Source organism: Mycteria americana, chromosome 3, assembly GCF_035582795.1.
Source record: "Mycteria americana isolate JAX WOST 10 ecotype Jacksonville Zoo and Gardens chromosome 3, USCA_MyAme_1.0, whole genome shotgun sequence".
NCBI lineage: Eukaryota > Metazoa > Chordata > Aves > Ciconiiformes > Ciconiidae > Mycteria > Mycteria americana.
In genome coordinates, this window is record NC_134367.1 from 111,441,218 (window position 1) to 111,457,151 (window position 15,934).

Consider the following 15,934-nt stretch of genomic DNA (forward strand, 5'->3'; position numbering starts at 1 on the left):
CAAGATTTTTAGTGACTTTTGTATGTCATTTTTTTCTCATTATATTTGTTAGAGAATTTGTGAGACGCATTTTGAAATGTACATGCTTGGTTAGAAACTTATTTAATGCTCTTTTCTCAATAAGATGTTTCGGTCATTTTGGAAGACTTGGGAGGCTTTTAGGATTGTCATAAGTGTCAATCTCAGCTGACTCTAGAAATACAAGATCTACCTAACCATGTGCCAGGCATGGTAGTAAAGGCAAGGTGTTGAACTTTTGAAAACTGCAATGGCTTTTGAACATGCATATTTTTCTCCAAAGGCAGAAGCACCGCTTTTTATCTCTTTGTATTGTGTATGTATTCATCAACTGTGTTTTACTGTTTAAGGAAAGACTGTTTGATTGACGTGTTGCTGTAATTTGTGATATATGGTAATGAAGAAATTTATAGCTTTATACTAGTTACAGACCATCTGTTGATGCAGTTTGTATGCCCTGGGACTCTGGTTTCTTTAAAACTAACAGCTGTTCTAAGCCTTCACCCTTCATAGTCCAGCTCTTCAAATTTCTTTTCAGCTTCTACTTTAAAAATGTTTTGTTGTCCTTCTAAACAGAATAACAAGTCAGTTATTTTTAATCAAGTCCCATAGAATCCAGTGTGTCAGATTTGGTTTTTTCCCCTTCAAGGTACTGGAAAATGGCTAGAGATAAACCAACACTGGTTTTACCAGAAGAATAAGCCTTGTCTGTGTGAACGTTAAAACTTGAACTTTGACTTCAAATTCCTTTTAGATTTTTAGGGATTTCAAACAAAATACCCAGCTCTACTCTGAGTGTGATTGAAGAACAGGTTGTCATAGCAACTAAATTATGTCAATAATCCATTCTAATATAAAAAGAAACATCTAAGTTCAAAAAGTGTGGGATGTGGTTATTCATTTACCTAGCTGTAATAAAAGTTGAGAAACTGTCACTTCCATTCCTGTCTTTCACAGAATCATAAGGGGCCTTCGAAAAACCATCTACTCCAACCTCCTCCTCAAGTCAGGGCAACTTCAAAGTTTGTTAGTGCTTTTGGTATATAGTATTTTGGTTTGAGTAGTAAGAGCACAGCCCTTTACAGAAAGACTTGTTTTTCAGATTAGCTAGCTAGCTCAGCATAGTCCCAGAGTCTGCAAATTATTTGCTTTCACCTCATTCATTTGATCACCCCTTGGAAATGTGACTCACTTGGGTCTTATTTCATGTAAGTAAACATATGCAGGTATGAAAGCGGTGTCAATGCTGTGATGTTAGTCTGCTACTTACCACATTAGATATTTTATACTTTGAACATTCATTTCAGAGTAGCTCTGAGCAAGAACTTACACTAAAAAAATGCAGTGTGTTTAGTAGAACAAAGGGGAATGTCTAGCTGCTTCTTATCCATATTGCGTTAAGGGATTTGCTTTCATTATAACCCTTTGCATGACTCTTGCCAGTAAAAGGTTATATATAAAGTGAAGGTGGTAGCAAGAGTGTTCAGACCAATCTGTTGCACATGTCTGTTGCATTCCTTAATCTCTGAAGCAAAGTTAACATTTGTATTTAATGCAGTACTGAGTTGTAATTTAGACTTAAGTGCATTTCAGCGATCAATATATCGGTGAAATGTCACAATGATGTTGAGTATTTTTATTCTTCTTTTTGGGAGATGAGAGGGGAGTGAGTTGGGTTCACTGGTATTTCCTTCCATTTTTCTGGTGAGGTGTAGCCTTATGGACCATAACTGATGGTAAAGTCATTAGGTGCAAAGCACCAAGGAATCAAATACCACGTTCCTGTTAATGCTAGTCCTGCCAGATTGTTGGCCACTGAGGGCTGTGGAAGAGAAAAGCAAAAGTTTGCTTTAAGTGACTTACCTAATTATATCTGAGATACTGCTGTAGGAGGAGCACAGCTTGAGAAGAACGTTAGAGGGTAATATAGTTGTGGGTGCCTGATATTTTTATATATTAATTAGTAGCACAAGTTTTTAATATTTTTAGTAAACCATAATCATTTTACTTCCTTAGCAGTTTAGCTGAACTTTTTATTTAATTTTAAAATGTTTTCTATTCACTTGATCACGCTTGGCTTTCACTTGGAGGGCGTGGTCAGATGGAGCAGTCTGTCTGGGAACCTAACCATCTTAGGTTTTGGTTTAAAACCTTTGGTTTTAAAGACAATTCATGAGGCCTGAATGAGGAAGGAGCTGCCCTGTAATAGTTGGGGTGGGTAATGCAATATATTAGAAGCTGTCTTCAAACCTGGATCTTACACATTTTTAAATTCAGATTTTCAGGCTGAGGTAATGGGATATAGGCTGCTAGATGTCCTAAAGACTTGGTATCTACACCTAGAAAAACCTCTGGGCACTTACCCTGGGGCTGGAGTGCCTGGTCCACTGAGAACCGGTTCTTGAACTGCTACAGTCCCTAACCCAGACTAATAATGTAAACAGAAGCTGAAGCAATTTTACTTTAATGCTCCTGTCCCAAAGCTTCACAGCAGTTTAGGATTTATTTCTTGCCCACTAGCAGCCTCTGGGTTCATCACAGGTCATCACAGGTCTGTTGGAGCTGTAATGGAGTTAGCAACAAGCACATGAAAACTAACTCCATCCCCATGACCGGTGGACTGAGCGGTGGGTGAGGCAGTAACATAGCTTTTTTGCACGTTATAAGCTCTAGCCACGTATGGATCTTTGCTTGCAGTAAAATGAAAGCTTGTCTGCAGCGAGGAGGCCCTGGAGGGTGGAAGTGCTGGGCACGGCTTCGGTTCTGGTCAGCCTCTCTGACAGGGCAGCCTGGGTGAAGGCTGGAACCGACAGCCAGACTGGGTGCCCTGCTGGGGCTGCCAGTGTGTTATGGGTCCTTGGGAATGTTACCTACCTTCTCCTGAGGTTATGGGATTTCTGCAATTTATTCCAGGCTTCAAATGACTCTTTGAAGCTGTGAAACAAAATTTTTTTCACTTGACTGTCAACCTTGAGTGTCTTGTGAAGCCAGTCGTGACAAGGGCTGGCATGCGTGGCGTTTGCATCCCAGCCTTTCCAATTTCTGTTTCAGATCCAGGATCTGCCCTACAAAACCAGGAGTGGTCTCTTCTGCTCTATGCTCTGTCATGAATGTTCAATGCTGTTCTTTTAGCAGAATTATTAAGGGAATAGGAGGAGCAGGCCTATCAACAGGGATGTAACAGGGAATTAATTTGTTCATACCCCTTTCTTAATGCCTCTCAATTTCAAGATGGTCCTCTAAAATCTTGTAATCCATTATTCTGTGGAGTCCACATCTCTGGTTAAGCAACTGGAGAACTTTGCCACTGCAATGTGTTTGCACACAATGCAACTGGAACCGAAACAGCAGGCTGAGTGTAATGCCTTGCAGTGCTGGTAATTGCACAGAGAAAATAAGCACCAACGGTTCAGTTTTCCATGATGCAACTTCTGTGGAAGATCAAATTATCTGTTGGTAGGAGATCATTCCCAGAATAAAGTAGCAATCCTTTGAATATACAGTGTGCTATGCAATTTCTTCATGTGATAATTTACTTGTCCCCCCATTTCAAATTCAAAATGTATAAACCCTGTGGCTTTCATCTCCAGATTGCATTCCCAGGTCTTTTGTTCCAAGTTGCTGCAAAACCTTGGAGTCTTCAGCCCTAATGCTTTTACAATTGTTTTGATGCACTGCAGGTTTGAAGCACTTCTTGTGCTTAGTAGAACAAGATGTTTGTGGTGGTTCTTGCAGTTATAGTTCCTGTTGCTCAGTGCTTGCTGGAGTGATACTTTTATTGTCTGGGAAGGAGTAGAGGAATTGTGAACCTCCCTTCACTCTTCTCCTTCCTCCTCTTGCTAACATATACTTGTGGGTGAAAGTGAAATTTTATGTAAACCACCATCATGTTTCAGTGTGTTTTGCAGGTGCTTTGTGTACAACTTCACGGATAATTCCCAGCTAGGGGAAGCTTCATGAAAGTAGTGTTTTGGTTTGGTTTTTTGACTTAATTAGATTAATATATTACTAATATGAAAGCCAGCACTTAGTTTCCCTGTTGGACAACAGTGCTAATATGTTATTGATTGTAAAAGTTTGTATATTAAAAATTGAGTTTCTTTTATTTAGCAGTTACAAGTTGTGCTTGCGAATTAAACTTGAGACTTGTAAGGTTGCGAGAAACATGCACCTGGCAGTGGAAGCATGAGGAAGAGAGAGGAAAAAGATGAAATACAACTTATGTCATCTGTCCACTCTGAAAATGTTTAGCTTGGAAGGAAATGTGTACGCTTTTCAACTAAAATAACTGGGTTGAAATTGGGTAGGATTTTTGATGATGTTATGTAGGCTCCTTCCGTAACCCCTTGAGTGTGTTTTGGGCAGGAATTACTGTTTCAGAAACTTCTATTTCCAAAGACTTCTTGTTTTGAAATGCCCCATCTGTTTACACTCTGTCTTGATTAGCTGCATAAGTCCAGGCTAGCATACAGATTATGAACATAGCAATTTCATTTCCTCTGACTTCCCTTTTTTCCTGCCTACTGCTCAGTTATTTGTATGCAAATAAATGTGCAGATGACTGTTTCAAAGTAAAGGAGTCTGTTAAATTGGTATATTTTGCTTGTATAAAGTATATTATTTGAGAAAACAAGTGTTTGAGAGATACTTGTTTTGTCGTTGAATCAGACACCAATTGTCACAAACAGTATTGTATTACAAAATTATATATATAAAAAATAAATTGAATAAATGATTAAGTAAATTAATTTCACCATGTATGATCAGGGAGGTGATCCTTTTTTTTACTGCCTATGTTCATGTGAATTTTTTCTTATTATTTTTCCCTAGGTGGAGAATCATGAATTTCTTGTCAAGGCTTCTTTTGATCCTAATTTGACAGAATTAAGAGAGAAGATGAATGAACTGGAAGAAAAAATGCAGTCCTTTTTAAAGAGTGCAGCCAAAGAACTAGGTAGGGTATGAAACTGCCTTTGCTTCTTACCTACTTTGTAAAATGTTTTGAGATCAAGTGATGAAAACTGGTATAGAGGAGTTAAGGGATATTTGTATTATTATTAGTTTGAGGTGACTTTAGTTGTCACAGTACAATCTGTAGAAAACTGAGTGATTTTCGGTTTACAACTTGGCTTTTTTTTGAGGATGGCATTCCAGAATATTTCAGAAATTATCATGTATGTTGCAGGATACTGCAGAGTTCATTTTGTAGATCTGTAACTCATCTAACTCTTGGATAAGCCTAGTTCTATTTTACATCCTTTGAGGACATGCATTGAAACTTTTTTTTTTCCCCCTCTGTGTTTTTTCCTGGGTGTCCATTCAGGACATGCTAGTTTTAGGACATGCTGTTAGGTCTGGGTATTTCTCATACCTGTACAGAACCGAAGCAAGTATACTGAATAGCTAAGAGAGGCTACTCCATACAAACTGGGGATTAGTGAGCAGAAATAGCACAGCCTGAAGGATTTTTTTATAATACAGTTGTTTTCTTTTTTCTTTCTTTTCATCTAAAAGGTTTGGAAGCTGGCAAAAGTATCAAACTGGAGACAAACTCACAGTTTGGACATCACTTTCGAATAACTTGCAAGGAGGAAAAAGTTCTCCGTAACAATTCAAAATATGGAATAGTTGATACACAGAAGAATGGTGTGAAGTTTACTAACAGGTATGAGATCATCTTGGTAGTTTTTCAAGCCTGTTGTGAAAGAAACAAAATGCCTTTCTTTCTTTTGTGAAAGAATCAAAGTTCCTTTCTTTATAATTATGCCGATAAACTGGTTTCCCTATACCTTGAATGGCTGAATTTTCACCTTTTTAATTGGCTTACAGATTGAGATCACAGAATCATAGAATCGTTTAGGTTGGAAAAGACCTTTAAGATCATCAAGTCCAACCATTAACCTAGCACTGCCAAGTCCACCACTAAACCATGTCCCTAAGCACCACACCTACACGCCTTTTAAATACCTCCAGGGATGGTGACTCCACCACTTCCCTGGGCAGCCTGTTCCAATGCTTGATAACCCTTTCAGTGAAGAAATTTTTGCGAATATCCAATCTAAACCTCCCCTGGCGCAACTTGAGGCCATTTCCTCTTGTCCTCTCCTCTTGCTGGGAGAAGAGAGTGAGACCCACCTGGCTGCAGCCTCCTTCCAGGTAGTTGTAGAGAGCGATAAGGTCTCCCCTCAGCCTCCTTTTCTCCAGGCTAAACAACCCCAGGTCCCTCAGCCGCTCCTCATCAGACTTGTTCTCCAGACCCTTCACCAGCTTCATTGCCCTTCTCTGGACACGCTCCAGCACCTCAATGTCTCTCTTGTAGTGAGGGGCCCAAAACTGAACACAGAATTCGAGGTGTGGCCTCACCAGTGCTGAGTACAGGGGGACAATCGCTTCCCTGATCCTGCTGGTCACACTGTTTCTGATCCAAGCCAGGACGCTAGTGGCCTTCTCAGCCACCTGGGCACACTGCTGGCTCATATTCAGGCAGCTGTCAACCAATACCCCCAGGTCCTTTCCCACCAGGCAGCTTTCCAGCCACTCTTCCCCAAGCCTGTAGCGTTGCATGGGGTTGTTGTGACCCACATGCAGGACCTTGCACTTGGCCTTGTTAAACCTCATCCAATTGGCCTCGGCCCATCGATCCAGCCTGTCCAGGTCCCTCTGCAGAGCCTGCCTACCCTCAAGCAGATCAACACTCCCACACAACTTGGTGTTGTCTGCAAACTTACTGAGGGTGCACTCGATCCCCTCGTCCAGATCATTGATAAAGATATTAAACAGAACTGGCCCCAATACTGAGCCCTGGGGAACACCACTTGTGACCGGCCGCCAACTCGATTTAACTCCATTCACCACAACCAGGGCCCAGCCATCCAGCCAGTTTTTTACCCAGCAAAGCGTACGCCCATCCAAGCCATGAGCCGCCAGTTTCTCCAGGGGAATGTTGTGGGAAACGGTGTCAAAGGCTTTACTAAAGTCTAGGTAGGCAACATCCACAGCCTTTCCCTCATCCACTAAGCAGGTCGCTGTCATAGAAGGAGATCAGGTTAGTCAAGCAGGACCTGCCTTTCATAAACCCATGCTGAGATACTGAGCAAGACTGGCATGAGGGAGGAGTGGTCATACAGTTTCTGTTAAGAGCTGCATTCCACATTTACTTTGCCAACTGGTAGCTATTTTTGGTCCTTTGACTTGTGCTAATTTCTCTGTTTTAGCTGCAGCTACTAGCATAATTGCATTCACCGTGAGTGTTTATACAGACACTTTCACAAGCTGCAATAGGAAAAGAGCTATTTGTTTATCACCAAATATGACATGCAGCAGTTTTGGTGATTACCTTTTTTTTGTTCCAAATCACGCTGTAATTTCTGTTGGTCCTATGTATTGGACTTCGATTCTGTGGCTCTGTAGACTAAGCTATTTAAAAATTTCAGTCTTCAGGCTAATTGCATTGATGCTGTTTCAGTGTCTCCTTGTCTGGACAGCTGTTCTGTCAAAGGTCAGCGAAGCAAAAAGTCTATACTTCTTGTTGAATATTTAGGTCTTCTAGAGCATTTTAGGAGCAAGGGCTACCTTGTTCATCAGATGTCTCTCTTTCTGTACTTCATTATTTTTACACAGAGCAAACAAAGTAGAAAGTTGCATATGCAGAATCGGGTAATAACTTAGGTTGAAGGTGATCTCTTGAGGTTAACTGGTGTCTAACCCCTCACTCAAAGCAGAGCCACCTTGGAAATTAGATCCTATCTCAAAGTTAGATGAGGTAGCTCAAGGCCTTGCCCAGGTATCCATCCTCCAAGCATCCTTCATAACCTGGTGGGGCACAAGTTCTAGTGCTGAACCACTCTTTGTGAAAACTTTCCTAATGAGATATAATGGGAATTTTCCTTGCAGAAGCTTGGTTTTTTAGTATCTCATTCTTTTGCTGTGCACCTCCAAGAAGAGTCTTGTGCCTCTCTTCTCCAGGCTGACTTCAGATTCTCTCAGCCTGGGCAGGCATCTCTCTCAGCCTGTTCTTGTATGCCATGTGCTGCAGCTCCAAATCTTTGTGGTGGCCATCTGCTCCAGATTCTATGTCTCTCTTACACTGGGAAGACAAAACTGGAGACAGCACTGCAGATGTGGTCTCATGAGTGCTGAATACAGGGGAAGAATCACTTCCTTCGACATGCTGGCTATGCTCTTGCTAGTGCAGCCAGTATGGGCTTGGCTTTCTCTGCCTCAGGGGCACACTGCTGGCTTGTGTTCAGCTTCTTGTCCACTGGGTCCCCCAACTCTTTTATGAATAGCTGTTTTATAGCCATTTGGACCCCAGTCTGTACTGTTGCATGGAGTTACTTCATCCCAGGTGCGGGACTTTGCATTTGCCTGTGTTGAAATTCTTGTCCACCTATTTCTCTAGTCTGTAGATATCCCAATGACTGGCATCCCTGTCCTCCAGTGTACTGACAGCTCCCCTTAATGTGGTATTGTTCACAACCTTGCTGAGCATGCATTTGAGAGTGCATTCAGTCCCATCATTCAGGTTGTTAATCAAGGCATAAATAGTATCAGCCCCAGTATCAACCGTAAGAAATGCTGCTAATAACCAGCCACTAATTGGACTTCAACCTCCTGACAAGTTCCTCCTTGTCTGTCAGTGGCAGGTCCAGGAGAAAACTAGTCTTTAAGTCTCCTGCATGTGTTACAATTGAAAGAGTAAAAATTGCAGAGATTAATACATCATACAGTCTGCTTCAGACAAACCATGCTGCTATTGCTTTGTGTATAACAGTTCCTGCTGGAGTTAGCATCAGAGAAGTGAGTTTATTGAGAGAGATCTTGACTGACAGACATGTATGAGGAGCACTGCCTACAGGGCAAGGTTGGTTTCAAGCCAGTGCTATTACTAATAGTGACTGTTTCTGTTAATCACTCACTTTCATAGTAATAAATCCTTTGCTTTGAAAAGGAGGGGAAATATATTGGTTCATGCCAACCAATATGTTGGTGTATTTCGCACCAATTTACTTAAATGAACAAAGTGTAAACCTTAATTGCATTTTGTTTTAACATTTACTCAGAGGATATTTTTTCAAAACATCCCTGAAATTTAAAACAGCTTTTTTTGGTTCTAAATATGTTATGAATCTAAACGTAATGATGAAGTTAGGCTTTTCTGTAACTGAGAAGATGGTACTTAAGTACCATGTTAAGTGTCATCTGTTACTTTCCCTTAGGGAAGAAGCCCATGGATCACTAATAAAACAGACTTCTCTGTGCTTAGTTAAGTTATAGTTGCTTCTGTAGATGGTACTAGAAGCACAAGGCTGAATTCTGCTTATAGTGTGGGTGCACTTACTTGGGGGTGTTTCATATGCAGTCCTGCAGACTCTGCTCCATGTTTGGAGATGAGCTTGAGAAGAATAAACATGTGTTTAAACTCTCTTGATTTCACCTTACCTTATTTTGAAGATAAGAACAGATACCTGTTCTTAGTGACAGTAGTTCACTGAGGTTTTTACTAAATGCAAGAAGTCAATGCCTTCAGCTCTGATAAGCCAGTTGTAGGACTCTGGGCTAATTACACAGTTGCTTAGCAGCAATTCTCCTCTGCCAGTTCTGTAATGTGCCACATCTTGTTGCAAAATGGCCAGAAATTCAGCCTTAAGAGCAAGTCCTTATCGCATAGCATGTCTATAGCAAGCAACTACTGTAAGATTATTAATAATGATGTGTTCAGAGATGCTAGAATTGCTGGTTTGGTCCTTGTGGGTGATGTTCAACTTGGAATTAATCTTACTGCTATCCTGGTGTGGATGAATTGTAGATGAGTTGCTTTGTGGTCCTTGGGCTGAACCTTGGTGTTAGAACAGGTGGGGACAACTGGTATTGACTCATAGATGAGGAGGCCAGAAGTTTGGCAATGTAGCAGTGAAGACAGAACATCACAGCTTCTAAATATTGTGGTTTTGTTCACAGCAAACTGAGCTCCGTCAATGATGAATATATAAAGAACAGAGAAGAGTATGAAGAGGCTCAGGATGCAATTGTTAAGGAAATCATTAACATTGCTTCAGGTGAGTATGTCAATGTTGATGTGTATCACAGTCTGGAATGCTGGGAGGACTTGCAGTTACTTTGTAGGTCTTTCTGTAGAGAAGAACCATAACATTCCCCAAAGAGTTAGTGTGAAAAATGAGGTTTGGGTTTTAGACAGTTGTTGAAAATTTTGAAATATATTGTCTTCTATAGTCAGACCCTTTCTTGGCATTGCTACAAATGTGCAGTGATGGGGTGTGTGCAAATGCTAATCCAATAAAAGAAACAAAAATACGCCCATAAAAGCCACATCTATCCTCCATCTACCTCCCTGACTCTGGGCATCTCCACCCAAACGGCAGACTAAGTAGAAGGCAGAAGAGGTAAAGGACAACAGAGAACTGAGGGAGTGGGACCTGAGGTCTGTGAAGGTTGGGAAAGAAATAACGTTGGTATGCAATATAAGATCAAGTTAGTCATTGCTTATATGGTACAATAAAAAAATCTTGTTTTCCTAATTAATTTCCATATATTTTGCTCCAAGATTGCCTGCTTATAGGGCATTCTTTACTATCCTTCACCAAAAGGAGAAGAGACATTGGGGAATTTGGGCTGGAGGATTCTGTAAATATTGTCTCTCCCAAAGGCACTAGTTCCAGCAGAAAAATCTTAGTTCTTTGAAAGAGAAAAGTGGAAGGTGAGAGCACTAATGAATATTAAGCTAAGTGTAAAAGTATTAAAGATAAAAACCCTACTTTTTAAGCTGATGTATTAATATATTTGTGTATTAAGTTACGGTGGAAATTTTCATAAGCTTTGACCTGTTATCATGATAAGGAATTTGCTGGTATGTTGCAAAATCAGTAGCTTGTTAGATTTAAAAAAAATTTTTTTTTTTTAATCTTGGTAATTTTCAAGTGGTGTTTTTTGTGTGTAGCATACTAAGGTTTGTATATTTATGTGGAAAGCTAATTGGGTATTATATAGCGGGATTAGCTTCAATATGTCATCTATAAATACCTAATATGTTTATTAAAGTCTTTTGCTGCTGCTTAAAGCTTCTGTCGTGTGCAGTCATAGACTTACAAGTGTGTATGTGTATTTAAAAAGCATTTTTCTTCCCCAAGTGGAGGCAATTTAATGAAAAAGACTGGATTATGTGTGTAATTCTTGAATGAAAGTGACTTAAAGTCCTCTTAATGATCTATACCTAGCCAGTTCAAGAGATTATGTTAGAACAGTAAAGGTACTTTGTACAGGTAGGACTCTTTCTGCAGGTCACTGCTCACTTCTTCTGACACGTGCATCCCATTTGCAGGTGTTAGATGGTTCACCTCTGTAGACTCCTGTCCCTTGTCCCTTTCACTGAAAAAAAACAAACACCAAAACTTAAAAACTGGTACTGGGGATGCTGGGCCATCTAGTTTTGTAAGGTACTGGATCTTACAGACCTCTCCGTACCATCATCCACATAAACATAAATGGTTGCTGTGTGTGAGTTGTCAGTGCTGTGTCTCTATTGTCTTTGCTCGCATGAGCATCAAAATGCAGTGTATTGCTGAGGAACGAAACTTAGCGTATTTGTAGCCATCCTTCTGTTGTGAGCATTTGCTTTCCCATACTAAGATAAGCTGTTTCTTGTTGTCTAGTGTTAAGACAAAACAGTCAACATGGCCTCACCTCTTCCTTTTCTTAGTCTGAAGAAGTCCCCTTTGTAGTCAAAGCATGGAAGCTTTAGAATTACTTCTTAGACTCTCACAGAAGGTGACTGAACAACATTGACTTTTAATGCAGATGAATTAATTTTATGGGCTCAATATAGACTTTAAGATATCTTTTCAGCAAGAACAAAAAATTTCTGACTGTGTTGAATTTGTGTATCTCTCTAATAAAAAACAGGTTATGCAGAACCAATACAGACGATGAATGATGTGATAGCTCAACTAGATGCAATTGTCAGTTTTGCTCATGTGTCAAACGGAGCACCAGTGCCGTATGTCCGTCCTGTCATTCTGGAAAAGGGACAAGGAAGGATTGTACTGAAAGGTGCCAGGCATCCTTGCATCGAAGTGCAAGATGAGGTGGCCTTCATCCCCAATGACATTACATTTGAGAAGGGCAAGCAGATGTTCCACATTATTACTGGTAAATGTTTCTGTTCTCTTTTTCATTTGTTATTTAAGTTTTAAATGTCTCAAGTATTTCCAGTGATGATGTCTTCAAAAAACCAAACCAACAACAAGCAAACAAACCAACAACCCAATAAACTCTGTCAAAACAGTTTCTCTAATCAACAAAGGCTGAGTAGCTAGCAAGTTATTCATCTTTCTGTATGAGGCATAAGATTTCGCTCTGGAAAAGAAGGGAGGGTATTTGTAAGCTATTGTTGTTTATTATATTAAAAAAAGAAAGTGTCTACAATGTTCTTGTGAAATGTTTCCTTTGGTAGTGGATATTCTACATGCTTATGCACATACAGACATATTTCTCATTTTCCAAACTAATAGTCATAGAATTAGTTGTTATGATTGTAGTTATAGTGCACTGTTTGGAGAAGGTGATCACTAATTTAGAAGTAGTCATTTGGGAAGAAGAGAGAGGCTGCTAGGACAGTAGGAAATAAGAAATTAGTCCTTCCTTAATATATGTATTCTTTGCCTTAGTGAATGTAAATCCACAAGCCAGGCAACCTCAGGAGCTGGAGAATCTGAACCTGCTTAAGCGATTTGGAAAATTCCACTAGGCATCAATTGTACTGTAGCCATGTAGGCACCTTCTGTAGGCAAGATTTTGAGCAGCCTCATTGTTAATGTTTTCTTTGTTTAGTATTAAAGTCGATTTTAAATGCAAAACATGTTTCAATGACTGTACCCTTTTTTTCCCCCCTATTCTCTGGTGTAATTAAGATAATTCTACTACACAGGAAAACATTTTTAGTGTTTATACGTTTAATTGAATGTTAATTTCCATCCAGATGTCATTGACATACATTCTGAGTAGCAAAGATCTGAAATTAGAGAATGATTAATGAACACTTCTAACATAATCAAAAAGAAAAACTAAAAATCTGAATAAATGCATGGTAACATGCTTGTTTTTCTGGTTAGCAAAAGCGTAAAATTGGTTTTAATGATCAGTTTTCTGGAAAATACTTTTTATTTCATTTGTACTTCAGTTAAAATTAACTTATTAATATCTGGTTTTGCTGATTCAGAATCCCTTTAGATCGTAATTTAAATCACTCATTAGCTTGTACCCAGTCTGTAACTAAGCTATTTCATTTTACAGACAAACTGTTATTGTTGTTTGAGATGAAAGCAAATTATTTTCCTTCTTAAGCAGCAATACTGATGACTTTTAATTTAAAGCTTATTAGTTTTCGGTATGGACATGTGTTTTAGATGACTGCTTATACTTCTGAAATGTCCCAAAACTTATGAGGCTCCCTAATGCTCTCCAATCACCTTTCTTCTGAAAAAGCAGCATTCAGTAAGACATACAAGCAAGCCTTATTAGTAGTGGAGCTGCTTGTTGCGCCTGTTAGACAAGTCTGCTACTCTTTTCTAGCAAGAGCGTAATAAGTTTAAACGTTCTTTGTTTTAATTTAGAGCCTGTTCTCCTTTAAAAGAACTGTTGAATTGTAAAAGATGATGTTTTTTTAATTCATTTGCAAATTTCTTCTTTAGGCCCTAACATGGGAGGAAAATCAACCTACATCCGACAGACAGGGGTGATTGTCCTTATGGCCCAAATTGGGTGTTTTGTACCATGCGACTCTGCAGAAATAACCATTGTGGATTGTATCCTGGCTCGGGTGGGAGCTGGAGACAGTCAGCTGAAAGGCGTGTCTACTTTCATGGCTGAAATGTTAGAAACTGCTTCAATCCTTAGGTAAGTCCTGTGCTTATTTGATTTTGTTGGTTGGGGGTGGTGGGAAAGGAAGTGCTCTAAGAAAGAGGCATTTAAGTTTTCCTTTTATGTAGGATCTCAGTGGAGTCCTTTTTAGCAGGCTCCTAAGTTCTTGCAGTAGCCTTCTGTTTATTTCAGTGGTCATATAGAGTTGCTACCAGGAGGCCAAAGTCTAAATGGGACAAAGAAACTAATTTGGAATGATCTGTGTGACACTGTGGGTACACTTTATTCATATGTTGTTATGTAAATAGGAAAGGTCTTTTGCCTTTTCTGTGCTATGCCTCTACAATATAACTTGTGGTACTCCAATATCCAGAGCTCATGCTGTTCTCAAACATTATAAAATGCTCTTGTGTTTTTAGGACAGCATCTGAAAACTCCCTGATAATCATTGATGAGCTGGGAAGAGGAACTTCTACTTATGATGGCTTTGGCTTAGCATGGGCTATTTCAGAATACATTGCTAGCAAAATCTGTGCTTTCTGTATGTTTGCTACACATTTTCATGAACTGACAGCTCTTGCTGATCAAGTGCCAACAGTAAATAACCTACATGTTACTGCTCTGACCAGTGATGATACACTGACGATGCTTTATCGTGTCAAGGAAGGTAAGACTGTGTAAATGGTGAACAGGATAAACTTTATTTCACCCTCAGAGAGGAAGAAATCTTAATGGGAAAAAAAAACATTAAAAAAATTTCATGTCGTACTCCAGGCTTAGGGTTTATAATAGACATGTTCTTCTCTGCCCATAGAGAGTGTGTATGGCAGGAGCTCTGTCCATGTGTGAACACAGGTGGTGATGTTGATGATTATTTGTTAAGACTTCTAGGTTATTCCTGGCACTCAAGTTGATGCTTTTGAGGTCGGTCTCTTTTTGTTTTTTTAAAGAGCAGAGAGAAGGGTTCCAAAAGGTTATTTTCTGTTTACCTAAATCAGTCTCTTTAACCTGCTCATAGAAAAGACTTATGTTCCTTAAACTGTTATTTTAAAAGAAATGAGTGCAACTTTTATGTGTTGACAGTTTTTAATAATGTCTGTTTCATTGTAATAAGGCTTAGTCATTGAAGAAAGGTGTTGCCCAATTTATGCAGTAGTTTGATATAGGAAAAATCACGTTTAGTTTTTAGCAAATAGCGTTGTAGTAAAACAACAAGTAGCCTGTTTTGTTAGTGTAAGATCAGTCAGATGTATTTAATTACAATCCTTTAGTGGATCCAGTTATTCCTTTTGATGTCAAATTAGACAATTTTTAACTGGGCATAAATTTCATCTGTTAACCACAATAAGCGGTTCCTTCTGCTTCTTTGTATCCCCAATCATTTGTTCTTGCTCCCTTCAGCAGGAGCCTATATTTATGCTAAATAAAGCAGGGCCGTGTAACTGTGGCTTGCAAGGTGTGGTCATTTATGGCATTCTAATTTAGTTGTAAACTCCACAGTGATTTTGTTGTTCCCATAAAAGCATTTCAGTCAGGTTGCCAACCTCTGGACTGAGATTTTGATTTAAAATATGGGCAGAGTACTGTTATGCTACGTTTTCACTTAAAAATACCTCTTAATTTTCTTTTTCTGAGTTCCACAATGAAGGAATGAGTTAGAAGACGCTCATGGATAGAACACGGTTACTGTAGAACGCTGTGGCTATACTGGATCTGATCAACAACTTACCTTGTGGAGTGGTTTTGTCTCAAATAAGGAATAACTATTTGAGCAGTTAGGCTATTATCTTTACTAAAACAATTACTAAGTATCATCCACCCTTGTTAAGGCTAAGGAGCTAGTCCTTATATCTCAAGTCCTGGAGACTGATGTTTACTTGTAGCTTTCTAGTTTAGGATTTAATCTTACAGGTACAATTGCTGAACTTCATTCCTCATTTTAAAAGCTGTTTTGTCATGTTGACACAATACCAAATACTTGCTTTTGCTTGCCTAGTTCATCCTAATAACTCTGCTTTTTATGATCAGTGCATATTCAGTA

The 15,934-nt window shown here is 39.3% G+C and overlaps 1 protein-coding gene across 1 annotated transcript in view; it reads left to right on the forward strand.

The window, feature by feature from the left end:
• Nucleotides 1–15,934, forward strand: part of MSH2 (mutS homolog 2) — a 56,188-nt gene that overhangs the window by 34,274 nt on the left and 5,980 nt on the right. Inside the window, exons 9-14 of the mRNA XM_075496582.1 lie at nucleotides 4,849–4,972; nucleotides 5,533–5,683; nucleotides 9,979–10,076; nucleotides 11,938–12,183; nucleotides 13,725–13,929; nucleotides 14,313–14,560. Of these exons, the coding sequence (XP_075352697.1) occupies nucleotides 4,849–4,972; nucleotides 5,533–5,683; nucleotides 9,979–10,076; nucleotides 11,938–12,183; nucleotides 13,725–13,929; nucleotides 14,313–14,560 (1,072 nt within the window). The remainder of the gene's footprint in view (nucleotides 1–4,848; nucleotides 4,973–5,532; nucleotides 5,684–9,978; nucleotides 10,077–11,937; nucleotides 12,184–13,724; nucleotides 13,930–14,312; nucleotides 14,561–15,934) is intronic.